The sequence below is a fragment of the Ptychodera flava genome, chromosome 6 (genome assembly GCF_041260155.1).
Source record: "Ptychodera flava strain L36383 chromosome 6, AS_Pfla_20210202, whole genome shotgun sequence".
NCBI classification, from domain to species: Eukaryota; Metazoa; Hemichordata; class Enteropneusta; family Ptychoderidae; genus Ptychodera; species Ptychodera flava.
Window position 1 is genome coordinate 742,298 of NC_091933.1, and position 15,866 is coordinate 758,163.

The window sequence follows — 15,866 nt, forward strand, 5'->3', positions numbered from 1 at the left end:
TGGGTTTCCTGTGCTAATACAGGTTAGGGAGATTTTCATGTAGATCAGGCTTGCATGTCCCATTTATCTGTGTGCCGGATTGCTAGATTGCCAAAGTAGCAAACTTGGAGATATTCAGCAGCTATTCAACTGTGATTGCTAGATTGCCAAAATAGTGAACTTGGAGATATTCAGCAGCTATTCAACTGTGATTACTAGATTGCCGAAATAGTGAACTTGGAGATATTCAGCAGCTATTCAACTGTGATTGTATGTTAGCTATTTCGGAGAGTGGTGCTAATAACCTTGGCCACGTAGCTACATTCAACTTGAAGCACAGTCACTTATAAACCAATACATGACGGCCGCGGTGTGGTATGCATTAGAAAAGTAGGCTGCATACCACACAGCGGCCGTTGTGTATTGGTTCACAAGTGACTGTGCATTCAAGCTATAAAAACTCTGAGTATAAAACTAACTTTAAGTTCAACAAATTTTCATCAAAGTAATGCACATCTGACAGTTACTGGAAAAATTTTCTAATGCATTTGAACTTATATATGTTACAAACCTGACAGCAAAATGGGAGGGACACCTAAATTAAATATATACACCTGAGAGATTTTGTCAGCAAGATGAAATGGAGCAGCTGAAGGTAGAGGTTGAGGAATTTATATTTTATTCTTAGGTTCTACTAGTGATATTCTACACACCATCTGTGATATATGGAGTTCCAATTTTAGTCAGTTTGGTGATGTAGTCTTTCTAAAATATGTACAATAAATCACCCAAGTTCATTAATTTTAGCTTAAAGAACAAGTTTACTTGGAGGTTACTCAATTTTTGGTGCAAAATAATTTGAAACACCTCTCAGATTGTACTATCGCACACATCAATTCTCAAAATTTTCAATGCAAGAGGGGGACACCCCCTCTCATGCTCTTCTCCCTGGAGTGTTCAGCCTCCATTTGTCCTCCCCCTACTTTGAAATTCTGCCCAGTCAGATATCCTGGTGAAAACTGTCATGATACCCATCCAAATTAAACAATACTATATTGTTGGATACTAGTCATAGCTTGAGCTTTTATGTTATACATTTTGTTGTGACTTTGAATTTCATTTTGTTGGTTTCACCTCTTTCTACCGTCATGAGATAACTGATGATAATCTAGCAGGGTACACCTGGATTTGAAAGGTCTTCACTAATGCTGTATTTTTGTAAATTGTACATATGTATGATATTTTACTTTTCTAAGGGGGGGGGGTGGTCAGTCAAAATTTCTGTGTTAGAGAGGGATTTACTCAAATTCATCATAATTGGCAGGGGGGTACTCAAAATTTCGGAGCTACCGATGAAATTCCTCTGACACCCCCCCTGTGTAAGTAATGACAGCTCCCTTATTGAATTGTAGCTTCAAACAATGATAGACAACATCGAAGTGTACAGTGAATGAGGGCATAAATCCTTTTATTTTGTGAATATCCTTACTATTATACACCTTTTTAGTACTGTACTGCATCACGTGAGTGGACTGGAAACTCATTTAAATTAAGATATTTATTTTTGCAAAAAAAGTAAAATCTCCTTTTTCCCTTTGTTGACATAAAGGTGAGATGAGGTCAAAGGTCAAATAGCATCCAATGACTTCTAAATTTATTGTTCTTTGCATCATAGACAGTAGAGGGGGGAAGACCCCCCTACTGTCTATGTTTGCATCTAAGTTATTGTACTCCGCATCCACTGATACCGAAACTTAATGTACAGCTAAACTCAATAGGTTACAGACGCAGGTGTATAATAACGTTCCATACTTTTGCTTGGACCTGATTAATTAATATGAAAGATTCAGAACAATCTGCAGTAAATTTTATAAAAGAAATACAGTCATTCCCTTCCCTCCACTCAAGCATAGCATACCATAGCAATGTTGTCAATTGACAAAGAGTTGAATGACAGACAGTTTGGTTTTATTGAACACTTCAGTCAGTTAACAGATACTCTTTACATTTGATTACGAGTTGTGCCATATTTACATAGGGTGATATAGGCACTGCAGATGGTTGGATGTGTAAAATCTGTTTACTATTCACAACTTTACTGTGGCAGAAAAGTATGGAAAACCTTTGAAACAAGAAAAAAATTGTACAAATCAATCCCAGCATTGGTTTATGATGAAAATGTTATTAAACTAATATAACACCAAACAGACCATATTACATCAAATAAACTTAAATTTGTCACATAGTGAACTCTTGACTTAGAAAAGGCAAAACTAAAAATATGCACGAACTTACTGAGAAGTTTGTAATGGTGCTTATTTTATCATCTAGGAAACTTTTTGTAAGACCATTTACACAACCTTCCAACAAAATTTCAAAACAACTTGGAAAGCGACTCTTGAAAAACAGACATTGAACACCTAAAAATGAGAAAAATATTCTCAATTTTACAATTGAACATATGTGAAACAAAAAATAGACCGCTGATTATGGAATTTTCAAATTTCTTATCCTTTTAGTAACTATTGTCTTATTTCAAAATTCTGTCAAAAATTGAAAAATAAAATATTTTCAAGTGTTGCAGACAAATGATTCTTTTTCTATTCCTGTATAACATTGTACTATCATCTTTTTAGGATATACTTGGATAATCTCAACACCCACTGAAAAGTTTTTATGAAATATTTGCCATCAAATATTGGACTTTAACATTTTTCACATCATAGCCTTTAGTTTCCCTCCTTTGTTAGCCATATGACAAATAAAATGACTGGCCACAAGTTGGAAGCTGGTCACCTAAAATACATTTTACATGATAAACCTAGTCTGGAATGCAAAGTCCATAGAACCTTTATGCTTCTTACAACCTTTGGTGGAATCAACCTAACCTTATCCAAGCACTAACACTCTGAGGTGTTAGCCGTCATTCAAATACACTCTGTGATTACTTGGTCATTAGTTAATGGTCAGTATGTGTTACAGTGACATGCCTTAACCTGTTCACCCCAATTCCCTGTAAACAGGTCTACAACCACCATTGATAACAATGGGCTTTGGCCAAACTAGGGTTAATAAACATATTCAAACTACTGGACAAATATGTTTCTAAATCTTGTATGATTGACATGTCTTTTGCAATTGTTGCAATTCAAGTTGCTGGGGTTGAAAGAAAGTCTGCAAACAGATAAATTTCAGGAATTGCTGGAACGGATTAGCTTTTTGTGTCTATGGCTTGCATCATAAAGGAATTGTTGAAGATAAATCTTTCGAGTACAGAAGCAGAAATGCTGTCCATTTTGGTAATAAGTGAACAGAACATGATGCATAGCACCATTTGTAATACACTCTACTTCTACATGTCTTTGCATGATATAATCCAACATGCCATTTGGTGTCAAGTATTTTCATGTTCAAAGCCATTACTAAGACATGGCTGTGAACTTTGAGCAAAATAAGCACAAGGACAACCTAAAACATACATATACACAACACTGTGTTCTGGGAGATGATCAAATATGGCTGCTGCATGGATTTTTTAATATTCTTACAGCCAATTAGTTTCAAACTTATCCACTTACAAATTATGGAAAACATACACAAATCAATTTTATTACTGATATAATCTAATATGAGAAGGCAGCCATTCTGTTACATTTGTTCTTCATGACCGAGCTATTACATATGTGTGCATATCAATTTAATTTTTAATATGATGAGGTATGGCCACTATACAGCCATATGTTGTGAATGCCGAAAGCCATTACTAAAAGATACCTTTACTGACTGTGCGTAAAGTTTGCAAAAAGATAATAAACTATGACATTTAACTACCTGTATATGTATGCATTTTAATTTCTCTTCCATGTATTATGATCAATATAGAGGCCAGGTAGCCGTTTATCATAAATGTCTTAAATGTCAGCGCTCATTACTTACACACTCTAGCAATAAGCTACAAACTTTCGCACATGTATAATAAATGATCATGACATACAGATGCGAGCAAATATTAATGTCAATGTGATCCAATAGGGCTAAACGGCAACCATTTTGTCACAGAGTGTGTCGAGTTGTAATAATAAGAGATTATGTGAGATTAATCATCAGATTCCGTAACAAAGATTTCTACAAGGATGATACGGGTATATTGTAATATCCTTAGTCACACATAATTTTTTGCACTATGATCCAAAATGGCTACCTGGTGGTGATTTTGCTATATTGTTTTTCAATTGTGGAGCCATCACTCTAAATATACCAAAACTTGTTTCTTTTGAAGTTGGCACAAAGACAGTATCCTAAAAAATACATGTGCAAGAAAATTTATGGTACTCTGTAAAATTATGCCTGCTCCCTCTGAATCATGGGAACATATTCACTTCACATCTGGGACAACGTTTGAATATTTGGCATCAAAGAACTATGAGTTTGATAATAAACAGATATGTCCTTCAACAAATAGATGTCCTCTGCCTTGCTTTAGATTTTTCAATTTCAATTGTTACTCTACATTCAATGTCTATTGTAAAGTCCTGATTCTAGTTTAGCAATCTCAGAAAGTAAATCATGCTCTCGAATTAGTAGTCTGTTTTCTTTGTCACACAGGTATTTCTGCTGATTTGTGTGCTGATCCATGGCCTGAAAACTGGCAATCTCCATTCGAGTCTGCTGCAAAGTGATCTGAATTCCAGTCAGTTCTTCCCTGCATCGCTTTAGTTGGTTTTCGATCCAACCATCATTTCCTGTTAAACCATCAGAATTTTTTGGAAATGCTCCCATTTCGGCTTGCCACATTGCTGTGGGGTCTAAACTCTCAACTGGTTGTCTGTGTCCAATGATGCAATCTGCCACAGAATCATCACATTCCACTGGCTCGCGTGCCACACTTCCATCTTTGGTAGGGTAGTCACTTTTTAACCTGTGACTCTGGGCACTGCCAATTTTGCTCACCTGTATTGTTTTTTCAAAAGGTGTTTTTTGTGTTTGCATACCATCAGCTATGGGTATGTTACTTGCAAAACCAACACACTGGTTGCTGTCAACCTGAATTTTACCAAGATCATTTACATCTGGCTCCAAGTCACCATTTCCAAAGTGTTGTTGTTCACATGTTAAATATTCTGGTGTACAATTTGTAGTGTAGTATTCAACAGAAACTGGTGTGCATGGAACTGCTCCTAATTGAGCTGTTGATGTTCTCATCAGTCTCTCTGTAATCCAAATAAGTAGAACAGACATGCATTATGAAGAAAATTAGATCATATACATGAAAACTGTCAGTAATAGCACTGATCACAAATGACGTCACTGTTCTCTTTCATTAATATGCATACATAAATATTTGTCTGCATTTTCCATATGAATGAGGAAAATAAAACCTGCTAGCGTTACAATGGTTACTAAAAGTCAAGCTAGTTCGTGGTATTTTGTGGCTCAGACTACAAGCTGCAAAAACAGCTGCGCATGCAACAACAAAGTTTTTCCCAATTTTAGGCAGCGTTGTCCGAAAGTCACTAGCGTGCAGCTATATTTAGTAACAAACCTGAAATTGCGATCAATGCTATTGTCATGCAGCAGAAATCTGAAAACAAAACCCTTTCTACAGAATGCTAACTCCCAAAACTTTGATTATGTCATTGCCTGAACTGTGATGAGAAATACCAACACGAGTTGGGAATAACAAGTCATCGTTGATGACACAGTCCCCGCTTGTCTGCTTGGTTATAATCTTTGGTGTCTTGGTTGCTGTGGAATGACCTTGATGCAAATTGCATGAGGCCTATGATTTGCAAACTGATGTTATTTGTGGAATGTTCAATGAATGACCCATTTCTGTGGGTATTGACTGCTGATGTCAGTTTTTTAATAAGTTGATTATTTTTACACTGCCTTAAAATCACACAAATATGCAGTCTTAATGAATTAAACAAATGTTACAAAGACAATGACGTCACTGCATCTGATGCACGTCGTCAGCATCCCATTCAAATGTGTTTCCGAATCCGGCGGTACAATAATTAAGCTGAAACAATAACAAAGTGGTGGCGCTATCACGCGACGAAAATCGACAATGTCCATTGACATTAAAAACTCGCGACAGAAAATCTGTGTGAGCACGAACTGAATTCATTCTTATTCTGTTTTGCTCTCTATGTATAAAAAATACCGTCAAGGACAGTGTGCTCACATTCGGTTTGAATTGGTAAAATCAAGAAATATTTATACCAGAAAAACAAGAATGACAAAAGCAAATAAGGTCTGCAACGTAGGCACTGGAGGTCATCTTGAGGAACATGCATATCAACTTCTATAGCAATGGGACAAGCAGATACTACATACATAAGCAAATGTCAACAAAAAAGTTAGCCAGAGAAGGCTTGATAAAAAGAAGAGGTGGGAGAGAAGGGAAAAAATAAAGAGTGGGAAAAACATGTACAAGGGATCTGGTAAAAAGTAATGCTACCTCGTCAATCTCCTAGACCCTACCCCCTCCTGAATATCAAATGTTCCACCCCTTGGTAGACCATGTTTACATAAGACCAGCTGGCAGGAAATATATTTACAACCTTGGGAATGTTTTAATTAATGCTATGAGAGCTTTCATTCGAATGTAAACAGCACTGTAATTAGTTACAGATAGTGAAATGCCTTCCACTGTGGGGGTGATTACGACATCTGGAATTATCCTGGATCCAAATTTCTCATCAGTTCTTGTGTGTCTTACATGCAAAAGTTGCAAAAATTGGTTCTCAATTAAAAAAATTTACCTCTGCTTTGTCTAGATCAAATTTTACTACAAATTGATACCAAATATGACAAAATTATGTTCACAGCCTTTGAAACTGTCTCAAAACATATCCTGGGTTGGTGTAGGTCATTTAAGGTCACAAACTGAGAAACTTACCTAAAATATAAAAATTTGGAGGTTTCCCAACACTTTGAGCAGAAAATCTATCTAATAACATCCCTCGGGACCTTTGTAGCAAATTACAAAGCTATCAGACAAGTAATTTTGAAAACAAGTTTTCTTGACCAAAAATGACAAAATTGTCTTAAAAATACAAATTTGTATATTTCAGGACAATTTACATATATCTAACTATTGTCATCCCTGGACATCTGTACACCAAGTATAAAAGCTGTCTGTTCAGGGGCTTTAAAAAGTAAATAATTTTTAAGATTTTTTGACCAAAAATGACAAAAATTGCTCCAAAACAGTAATATTTTGTCGTAATTTCAACAATTAGAAGGGTAACACCCTTGCAAACACCCAATATAAATTTAAGAGCAATTGGGCTAGCAGTTTCAGAGAAGAAGAAATTTTACTTAAAATGAGAAAATTAACCCAAAAATTCAGCAAAAATACAAAATTTGAGATATCTTCACGATATTCATAAAACTGATTTTGATTGACCTTAGGAACCTGTATACTAAATATCAAAGCTATCAGATTAGTAGTTTTTGAATAAAAAAAATTTTGACCAAAAATTCGGAAAATTGCCCCAAAATTTCAAATATGAATATTTCAATTCAATTTGTATAAACTTGACTGAGGTCATCCTGAGGAACATGTATACCAATTTTCAAAGCAATCAGATGAGTGGTTTCAGAGAAAAACATTTTTTGACTAAAAACTGAAAAAATTACCCCAAAAATAGAAACATGCAAATTTCATCCCAAATTTTAAACACCTAATTTAGAATACCTAAAGGAACCTGCACACCAAGTTTCAACCCTATCTGACCAACAGTTACAGAGTTTTAGCAATTTGCAGGGTTTTTCCTTTTTTTCCCCTCATATGTATATTTTTGACACTGACAAGTTCATTTGAACAAATTCACATCTACACCCCTAGGTGCACCTGTACACCAAATACTATAGACAGTAGGTGCTGCGGTTTAGGTGTTTTTGATGTGGAGGGACATACATACATATATACATATATACATACATACATACATACATACATACAGACATGCAAATTGGATGCAAATGAACTGATTCAGCTTATACGATTACCTCACATTGGTATACCAAATGTGAGCTAAAAATGGTATTTTCTGTTCTGGTCCGTCTCTGTGACAAGTTTTTTTCCAAATTTGAACAAAATCAGTTCACAGATGTTTGATTTATGGTTCAAAGACATAAAAAAATTGCAAAAAAAATGACTGCCCTGCGGCCATATTCAAACTTTTGCAAAATAACTTTACATGCATATGTAAGTCATAGTGCTTTGCCTTTGTGCCAAGTTTGAACATAATCAGTTCATGGATGTTTGAGTTATGGTTCAATGACATGAAAAAATCGCAAAAATGTGGCTACCTCGCGGCCATATTTGATCATTTCGCGTAATAACTTGACGTGCATATCAAGGTCACAGTGCTTTGCCTTTGTGCCAAGTTTGAACAAAATCAGTACATGGATGTTGGAGTTATGGTTCAAAGACATGAAAAATCGCAAAAAAAATGGCCGCCTCGCGGCCATATTCAATCGTATCACTAAATAACTTGACATGCACATGTAGATCATTATTCATAGTGCTTTCCTTTTGTCTCAAGTTTGAACAAAATCAATTCACAGATGTTTGAGTTAATAATCAAAGACATGAAAAATCGCAAAAATATAGCCACCTTGCGGCAATATTGAATCGTATTGCATAATAAATCGATGTGCATCTGTAGATCATAGTGCTATGCTTTTGTGCCAATTTTGAACAAAATTGGTTCAGCAGTGTCTGAGAAACTGTTGATGACGGACGGAAGGGACCCAATTTATAAGTCCCCGCCGGATTTCGTCCGCGGGGACTAAATATCATTTTACTGAACGAACATCCATTGTAAGATATAAGCTTTTGGGAAAAAAACAATCCCTGATGGTAACTGCAATTGAAATCATCTGACAATAAACTTGTTTTCTCAAATTCCAATATCATTTACTTCTGAATGATTTTGATCATTTATAAAGTGAAACGTTTTCTAGCAGCCATCTTTACACAGAAGTCAAATGTGGCAACTTCAATGCAATCCAAATGTGTTTTATGTGTAAAATGCTGAAGCCTTTGTATTACAGACACATGAAGCTCTGTGGTTCCAGATGAAATCATTGTTGTTTGTCAGTCTGAAACACCAGACTTTCAATCCATATGTTTACTCACAGAGGTAAAATGAAACCATACATAAAGTTTCAACCGTATTTGCATCTTATATAAAATTGAAAGCAATTTTTTTCAGGAACATTTTTCAATCGGTTTGATGTTTTACAATACTGTGTCACAGACAGATATAGTTCAGTGTCATTCTGGCAATAACACTGACAATATCCCATACAGAAATAACATCAACTGGGTCAAAGACATACAGATATACAGCTTCTATCAATGCGCCTGTTTAGACAAAAAATTCTTGTATTACTGTTCAAATTTTTGACTTTTTCTTTTCATCCTTTTGAACATGTTAGTGATATTTGGTATCATTTATTCTAATGTCATGCTGTATAATTATTTTGTATGGTGTGCATCAATTGTTCATAAGTCTTTAGCACCAATTGGTACAATAAATTGCTCTGTACATAATGATTAATGTACCTGTTCTGGTGTATTGTAATATACTGAGTAGTACTGTGATGATGTTCATGTTCAGAAAATAAAAACTTCATTGTACATTGTAACTAGAACTTTAATTTTGGTGTAATACCATTTCCTTGTAGTGTGTTTACGGTGTGCATGCTGTGAGTGAGAAAGTTTTGGAAAGCCGGGGCATTGATATGCTAATTTAGAGTGGGAAGGGCAGATCCCTTTTAGCAATATTACACACATGTCATTCTGGTAATATTGGTCTTTAAAGGGTTAAGAACAGCTTTCAAAATGACTGCCTCTTTCCCTTCTCTAAAATTACAGCCACCTACAGTGGTTCATTAAGCACAGTTCTGCTGGGATGGTTTTTTTCCTCAAACTGTCTATTGTTGTCAATAATAAGTTTTTTACCTGCAAAGACCCTTCCTTACCCATTCACATGTTAGAAATGAAATGCACTTTCTTAATCAAACACTTGATCTCATCAAATGTGTGTGATAATATTGTCAGAATTGATGGGGCTGATAAGACAACTGAGTTATCAACTTTATCTGTGTAAGTTTAACCAAGCTACAGCCACTTCCAGTGTTCCAGAAGAAAATCAGCCATCCATGTATGCATTGAAACAAACATCTATACTGCAGGTTACACTTCAGAAACCATTATAACTTAACAAATTGTAACTTTTTTTTGAAGTTCAAAGGACATAAAGGCTGATACCGCTTTGCTGTGTTTTGTAGAGAATTACTATGTGTTGATGAAGGTGGAAATCTTTGATAACTCATTTTAAGATGGCCTGACCCAAAAATGGCAAAATTTGCTGCAAAAATACACAATTGAAAATTGCATCATAATTTGCACATATTACGTACATCACCATAGAACATGTCTACCAAATATCAAAGCTCTGTCCACATTTTGGTCGTTTTTCCTTAAACGAAGGGAAAATTGACATGTGTGTCCGGAGTACATAAATGTGTATCATTACTGTAGAGATACATAAATTACTAAACAACAAACAGAAAGAAATTAATGTAACCATAATTACCAAGGTATTGTAATATCACAGTGTGCCCATTGATTCTGGCTTCTTCAAATGGTCTGTTCCATTTCACATTCCGTAGAGTAGTATCAGCACCAGCTTCAACAAGGATCTTCACCACATTAAAGTGCCCTCGAAATGCTGCTAAGTGCAATGCTGTGTCACCATAATGAGTCTGTGCATTTACAGCAGCTCTGTATAGAAGTAAAATCCTGTAACAAAATAACATTATCAATGCTACAAGAAAATCAAAATAGTCTCACTTCTCTGTGTTTCCATTTGAACCTGAAAGCTGTTAGTTCTGCAAGGAACAAAACTTTAATTGAGGATACAAAGTCAAAATTAAAATTTTTATAATATAGAACAGAACAAACTCAGGTGAAAACATCCCAGTAAACCTTTGCAATAAGCCACTGAAAGGTGATTTCTGAGATGAATTTGCTTTCTAGAACTGTCAAAACGTCGTGCAGAAAAAGAAGTGCTACTAAATCTGTCCTTGAACATATGTGAAGTCTAATCCTGGGTCTTTGCACTCAAAGTACGGTACCAGTACAATTAGAAAGTTATCTGATGGATACATTTGCATGTAAATTGGTCCCCCTTGACAAATTACTAGGGAGTGCCAACATATCAAGTTTATACTTTTGCTGCTCATTAGTTTTTATTTCGCATACTGTTTGCCAATGATAACTTCATTCAAACAAATTCCCATTTACAGTTTAGCATGCACCTACACACCAAATACAAAGGTGTAATGTGCGGCAGTTTTCAAGTTTTTGTGATTCGAACAGAGAATTAAAGAATGAGATATTTGATATTTTTTGGACCCAAAAACAGCAAAAATTGTCCCAAAAATAAAATATTGCATGTTTAGTCACAATTTTAACAAATTCAACCAACCCCTAAGAACATGCATACCAAGTTTAAAGGCAATCAGACACACTTTTTCAGAGAAAATGATTTTTTGACCAAAAATCGGAAAAATTGCCTCAAAATTACAAATATGAACATTTCACCACAATTTGAAGACACTCAAAAAGGTTGCTCCTTGGTACCTGCATATCAAGTTTCAAAGCAATCAGAATAATTAATTCATAGAAAATGATTTTTTACTTAAAACACAGACCCTAAAAAACATTTTTAGAGGTTCTGTACCTAAAATGTGAAAAATTGCCCAAAAAATACACATACAGTAATTTCATCACAATTTGAAAAAATCTGACAGAGATCAACCCTAGGATCATGCATATCACGTTTCAAAGCAATCCAACAAGAAGAACTTTGGGAGAAAATGATGTTTTGACAAAAAACGGAATAAAATGCCCCAAAATTAATATACAAAAATTTCACTAAAATTTGAACAAATCTGACAGAGGCAACTCCTATGATTTTGCATACTAAATTTCAAAGCAATGGGACAAGGAGTTCCAAAGGAGAAGAATTTTTGACAACAAAATGGGAAAAAATTTCCCTAAAAATACAACTATAAAAATTTCACCATAATTTCACCATAATTTGCACAAATCTAGCTTAAGTCACCTTAAAGGACCACATTTCAACCAAATCTAACATATGGTTACAGAGTTTTGCAATTTGCAAGATTTTTTCTTTCTTTCCTCATTTACATATTTTTGTCACTGACATGTTCATTTGAACAAATTTACATCTCCATGCCTGGGTATACATACATACATACATACATGCATGCATACATACAGACGCATATGACTTAAAGCCGCACTTTTCAATCCCAGGTTATCGCATTAGTGGAGTTCTCCTCCCAGTCAAACACATGGCCAGTACGATGTTTGATTTCTATTATATTAATTACACAAACTGATTTCAAACTTTTGTCACCTTTATAGAGCTTATATAACCGTTTGATTGACAGTTGGTTCAAATTGCCAACGGTCATTTATTCCCCAGCACCAATCTCGAATTTCCTTAAAAAACGTCTTCCAGTCACGTTAGAATTTGAATATAACCACAGGGTTCGATCGGCAGCAGCTTCGTGCTGACCGCTTGGCAGTCTGTCAGTGTTTTTGCGGTCCGAAAAAACTAAAAAGTGGCATTTTCTGGAGCGTGTGCCCTCATGTTGCCTGTTTGGTGTCCACTTACACAGTGAAGCCGCCATAGGTTGGCGCCCATTTAAAGGGAGGCTCCACCTTTAAAGCTCTCTTTGTGCCAAGGTGAGTGACTGATACTACCTTTGACAATACATTTACAAGGCAACAAACTTTTCTTAATTGCCAAATGTAATACCAGACTCTATGTATAAAACAAAAAGAATGTGAAACTTTAAGTGCATGAGTTTAAGCTGCTGTAGCAATACATTAATTGTGAACAATACTTTTGATAGAGGTGGGATTTTAGGCTATGTTTACTCAAAGAGATAACCAATACCAAGGTCATATAGTAGGAAATGGACAATATGAAACTCCAAAAACTTAGTAAGTACTGCTTGATATGGCTAAAATGGTCAAATTTGGAAAAGTCAACCGTTGCATTGTTTTCTCTTACATAAAACTCACTGTATCATACATAATGCATTTTAAATCACACTTTCTCCAAAATACATGTGTGGGAAAATATTGCTGGAAATAAATTTCCAGAACCAAATTACATAAATTTACAATGTCTTTTGCCTTAATAACATACAAATGTCTATCCAATATGACAATTTGTTCCAAAATAATAACTTCTTACAAAGACTGGCAAAAATATTTTAACAATTACAATTAAAAACTTGTTAATGCTATTACAATTTTAATATACATGTATGGAATAACAAAATTTCAATATCTGGCAAGTAATTTCAGTTCTAGCATTTCACCATCTTCACTTTTTCAAGCTCATTGAGGAGCATATTTGGGGGATCTGCATCTGCAAAAGTTCAAAACTACAACCCATATGATGTATCTTCAAACCAAATATTGAATCAGTATACATGTAGCAGCTGTTCCCACGTTTCAGTGATGGACACGCATACATGTGCATGATTACATGTATAGACATTATTAAATACACACACACACATATCAAAGTGTACATATGCCCTCATGGGAAATTATAGTGCTTGATGCTCAAAGCATAGGGTTACAAAAAATAATACATAACACTTCAAGTACAAAATAATATTACTTTGTACTTGAAGTAACACCAAATGGGAGCTTAAAAAGCCATAATTAAGTGGATGTTGAAAGATCACCAAGGATCTGTTGTTTAGATGCCTCCAAATTAAACCAAATTATCAATAAACAGTTGGAAAATTAAATTACACAAGTGCATTGATTGTACGTAAAAGAAATGTTCGTAACATTTATTGACAGGAACCAATATTTTGATGTTTTCAAGTCCACCTGTTACACGGTTTGGAAGGCTGATAAAGAGTGCTATTGATCAGTGGCAGAAATATACACGTGTGGAGGTGCCTTAAACTACGGTCCCTCTCGTTTGTGGGGGTACCGTACAATAAACAGAAAATGAAGTACACGATACAAGCATTTCGTGGGGAAACGGTCGACTGATTGTCAAAATATCGGATCAACTTAATAAAAGCATTTTCGCAAAATAATGTCAAGTTTGTTTACTGGTATGATGGACAGTTCTTTAAGATTTACAAGATACTTCCGTAAGAAAATGTTGACGACGGGTTAATCTTCAGAAAATATCTTGTGCGTGTACGCGTGTATAAAATACACGTAGGGTTTTTTCTTTCCTTATTTCCTTGTCACGTTTCCGCGTTCCAACGGCATATATTGTTATAGAGTCTAACACTATGTTCTTCCGAGTTCTCGGTAGGTACCTACCTAACAACATCTTCGTGACCATTTTCCGCTGCTGCGTGGAGTGGAGTACCACCCCAAATTGTGTATAAGTCAAGTCTGGCTTTACAGGATAACAACAGTTGGACAATCGCAAAAAATCCACGAGCACACGCACAAAACAATGCGGTTTCTCTCCGCTCAGGATCTTGGTAGTTAATCGTGTCGACACTGACATCGCTCTGAAGCAACATTTCCCTGACTGCGTTGGTATCCCCAGTCTTCACTACTGAATTTAACGAACTCATGATAAGGGTCATTTTTGGCTTCAAACACTGAGAGACAATTTCGTGCGTCTTCGACTTGTTCTCGAAAACATCGTAATCGGACTGAGCTAGCTGCGTACGAGTATTAGTCACCATAAACTTCCGGAAATGTGCACGAGCATCTGAACATGCGACGGGTCGGGTCACAGGCGGCCCAAAAACTATTACTGAGTTTTTCTCACTGTTTTCTCTATCATTTTCTCTCCTTTTTTTCATGCTCTAACTGATCGGAGTAAATAAAATAAATGGTTATAAAACCTAACCTAGTCTCTGTGACTCTTTATTTATTTTACACCCCATTACACGGACGTATATCTCTCATACACACAGGTTGTAATTAATTAGTCAACACAACTAATTATGCTAATCCGTGGACTTATCAGGGATTTTACGGGTTGGTCAACATCGCGAAAGATAGGAAAGGTTACTAAACATCTCTATCTTTGCAATGTTGACCAACCCTTGATAAGCCTACGGAATTGCATAATTAGTTGTGTTGACTAATTAATTACTAGATCATAGTAGATGTGTACATAAGGTAAACGTCCTTGTAATGGGGTGTAAAATAAATAAAGAGTCAAGAGGCTGTAGGTTAGGCTATATAGTCATTTATTTTATTTACTACGATCAGTCAGAGCATGAAGAAAAGGAGAGGGACAGACAGTGACACAGAAAACTGAGAAAAACTCAATAATAAGCTTATCAATAGTGTATGGGCCGCCTGTGGTCGGGTCGAGTACAGCATAGACAGAAGAACAGTGGCAAACACATTACTGCGCCTGCGCTAAACTGATACTTCGTGTTACTCACAACTTTCTGTCGCAGCTGTCAGCTGTGCAACCTGTATGGCATATATTGGACGGCTCCTATCACAGTCGCTCGAGAGCTATTCAGCTCTGGGACTATTCGCCCCATAGACGAGTGTGCAGAAGCGAGAAATACGCTTCTGCACACTCGTCTATGGGGCGAATAGTCCCAGAGCTGAATAGCTCTCGAGCGACTGTGGCTCCTATGAAAGGGGTGTTTTCTGTGTCACGAGCGACCATGCCATGCGTACCGTACCTCGCAGTTCCCACAGGTGGTTGGTTCAGTGATTTCGTTGTGTACACGTGTAAAACGAGCAAGGACTGGCAGCTGTGATATCGCAGCGGTACTTGTTGCGTGTATCGAACGCGCTCGGGTCA

The 15,866-nt window shown here is 36.0% G+C and overlaps 1 protein-coding gene across 1 annotated transcript; it reads right to left on the reverse strand.

Annotated features, from left to right (window-relative positions):
- Positions 1-1,925: 1,925 nt before the first annotated feature.
- Positions 1,926-14,816, reverse strand: LOC139134532 (uncharacterized). The gene is made up of 3 exons (XM_070701404.1): positions 14,402-14,816; positions 10,599-10,804; positions 1,926-5,189 (listed from the first exon to the last, which is right to left on the reverse strand). Exons 1-3 carry the CDS (start codon positions 14,776-14,778, stop codon positions 4,492-4,494), a joined length of 1,281 nt encoding a protein of 426 aa, XP_070557505.1. The 5' UTR covers positions 14,779-14,816; the 3' UTR covers positions 1,926-4,491.
- Between the last annotated feature and the right edge of the window lie 1,050 nt (positions 14,817-15,866).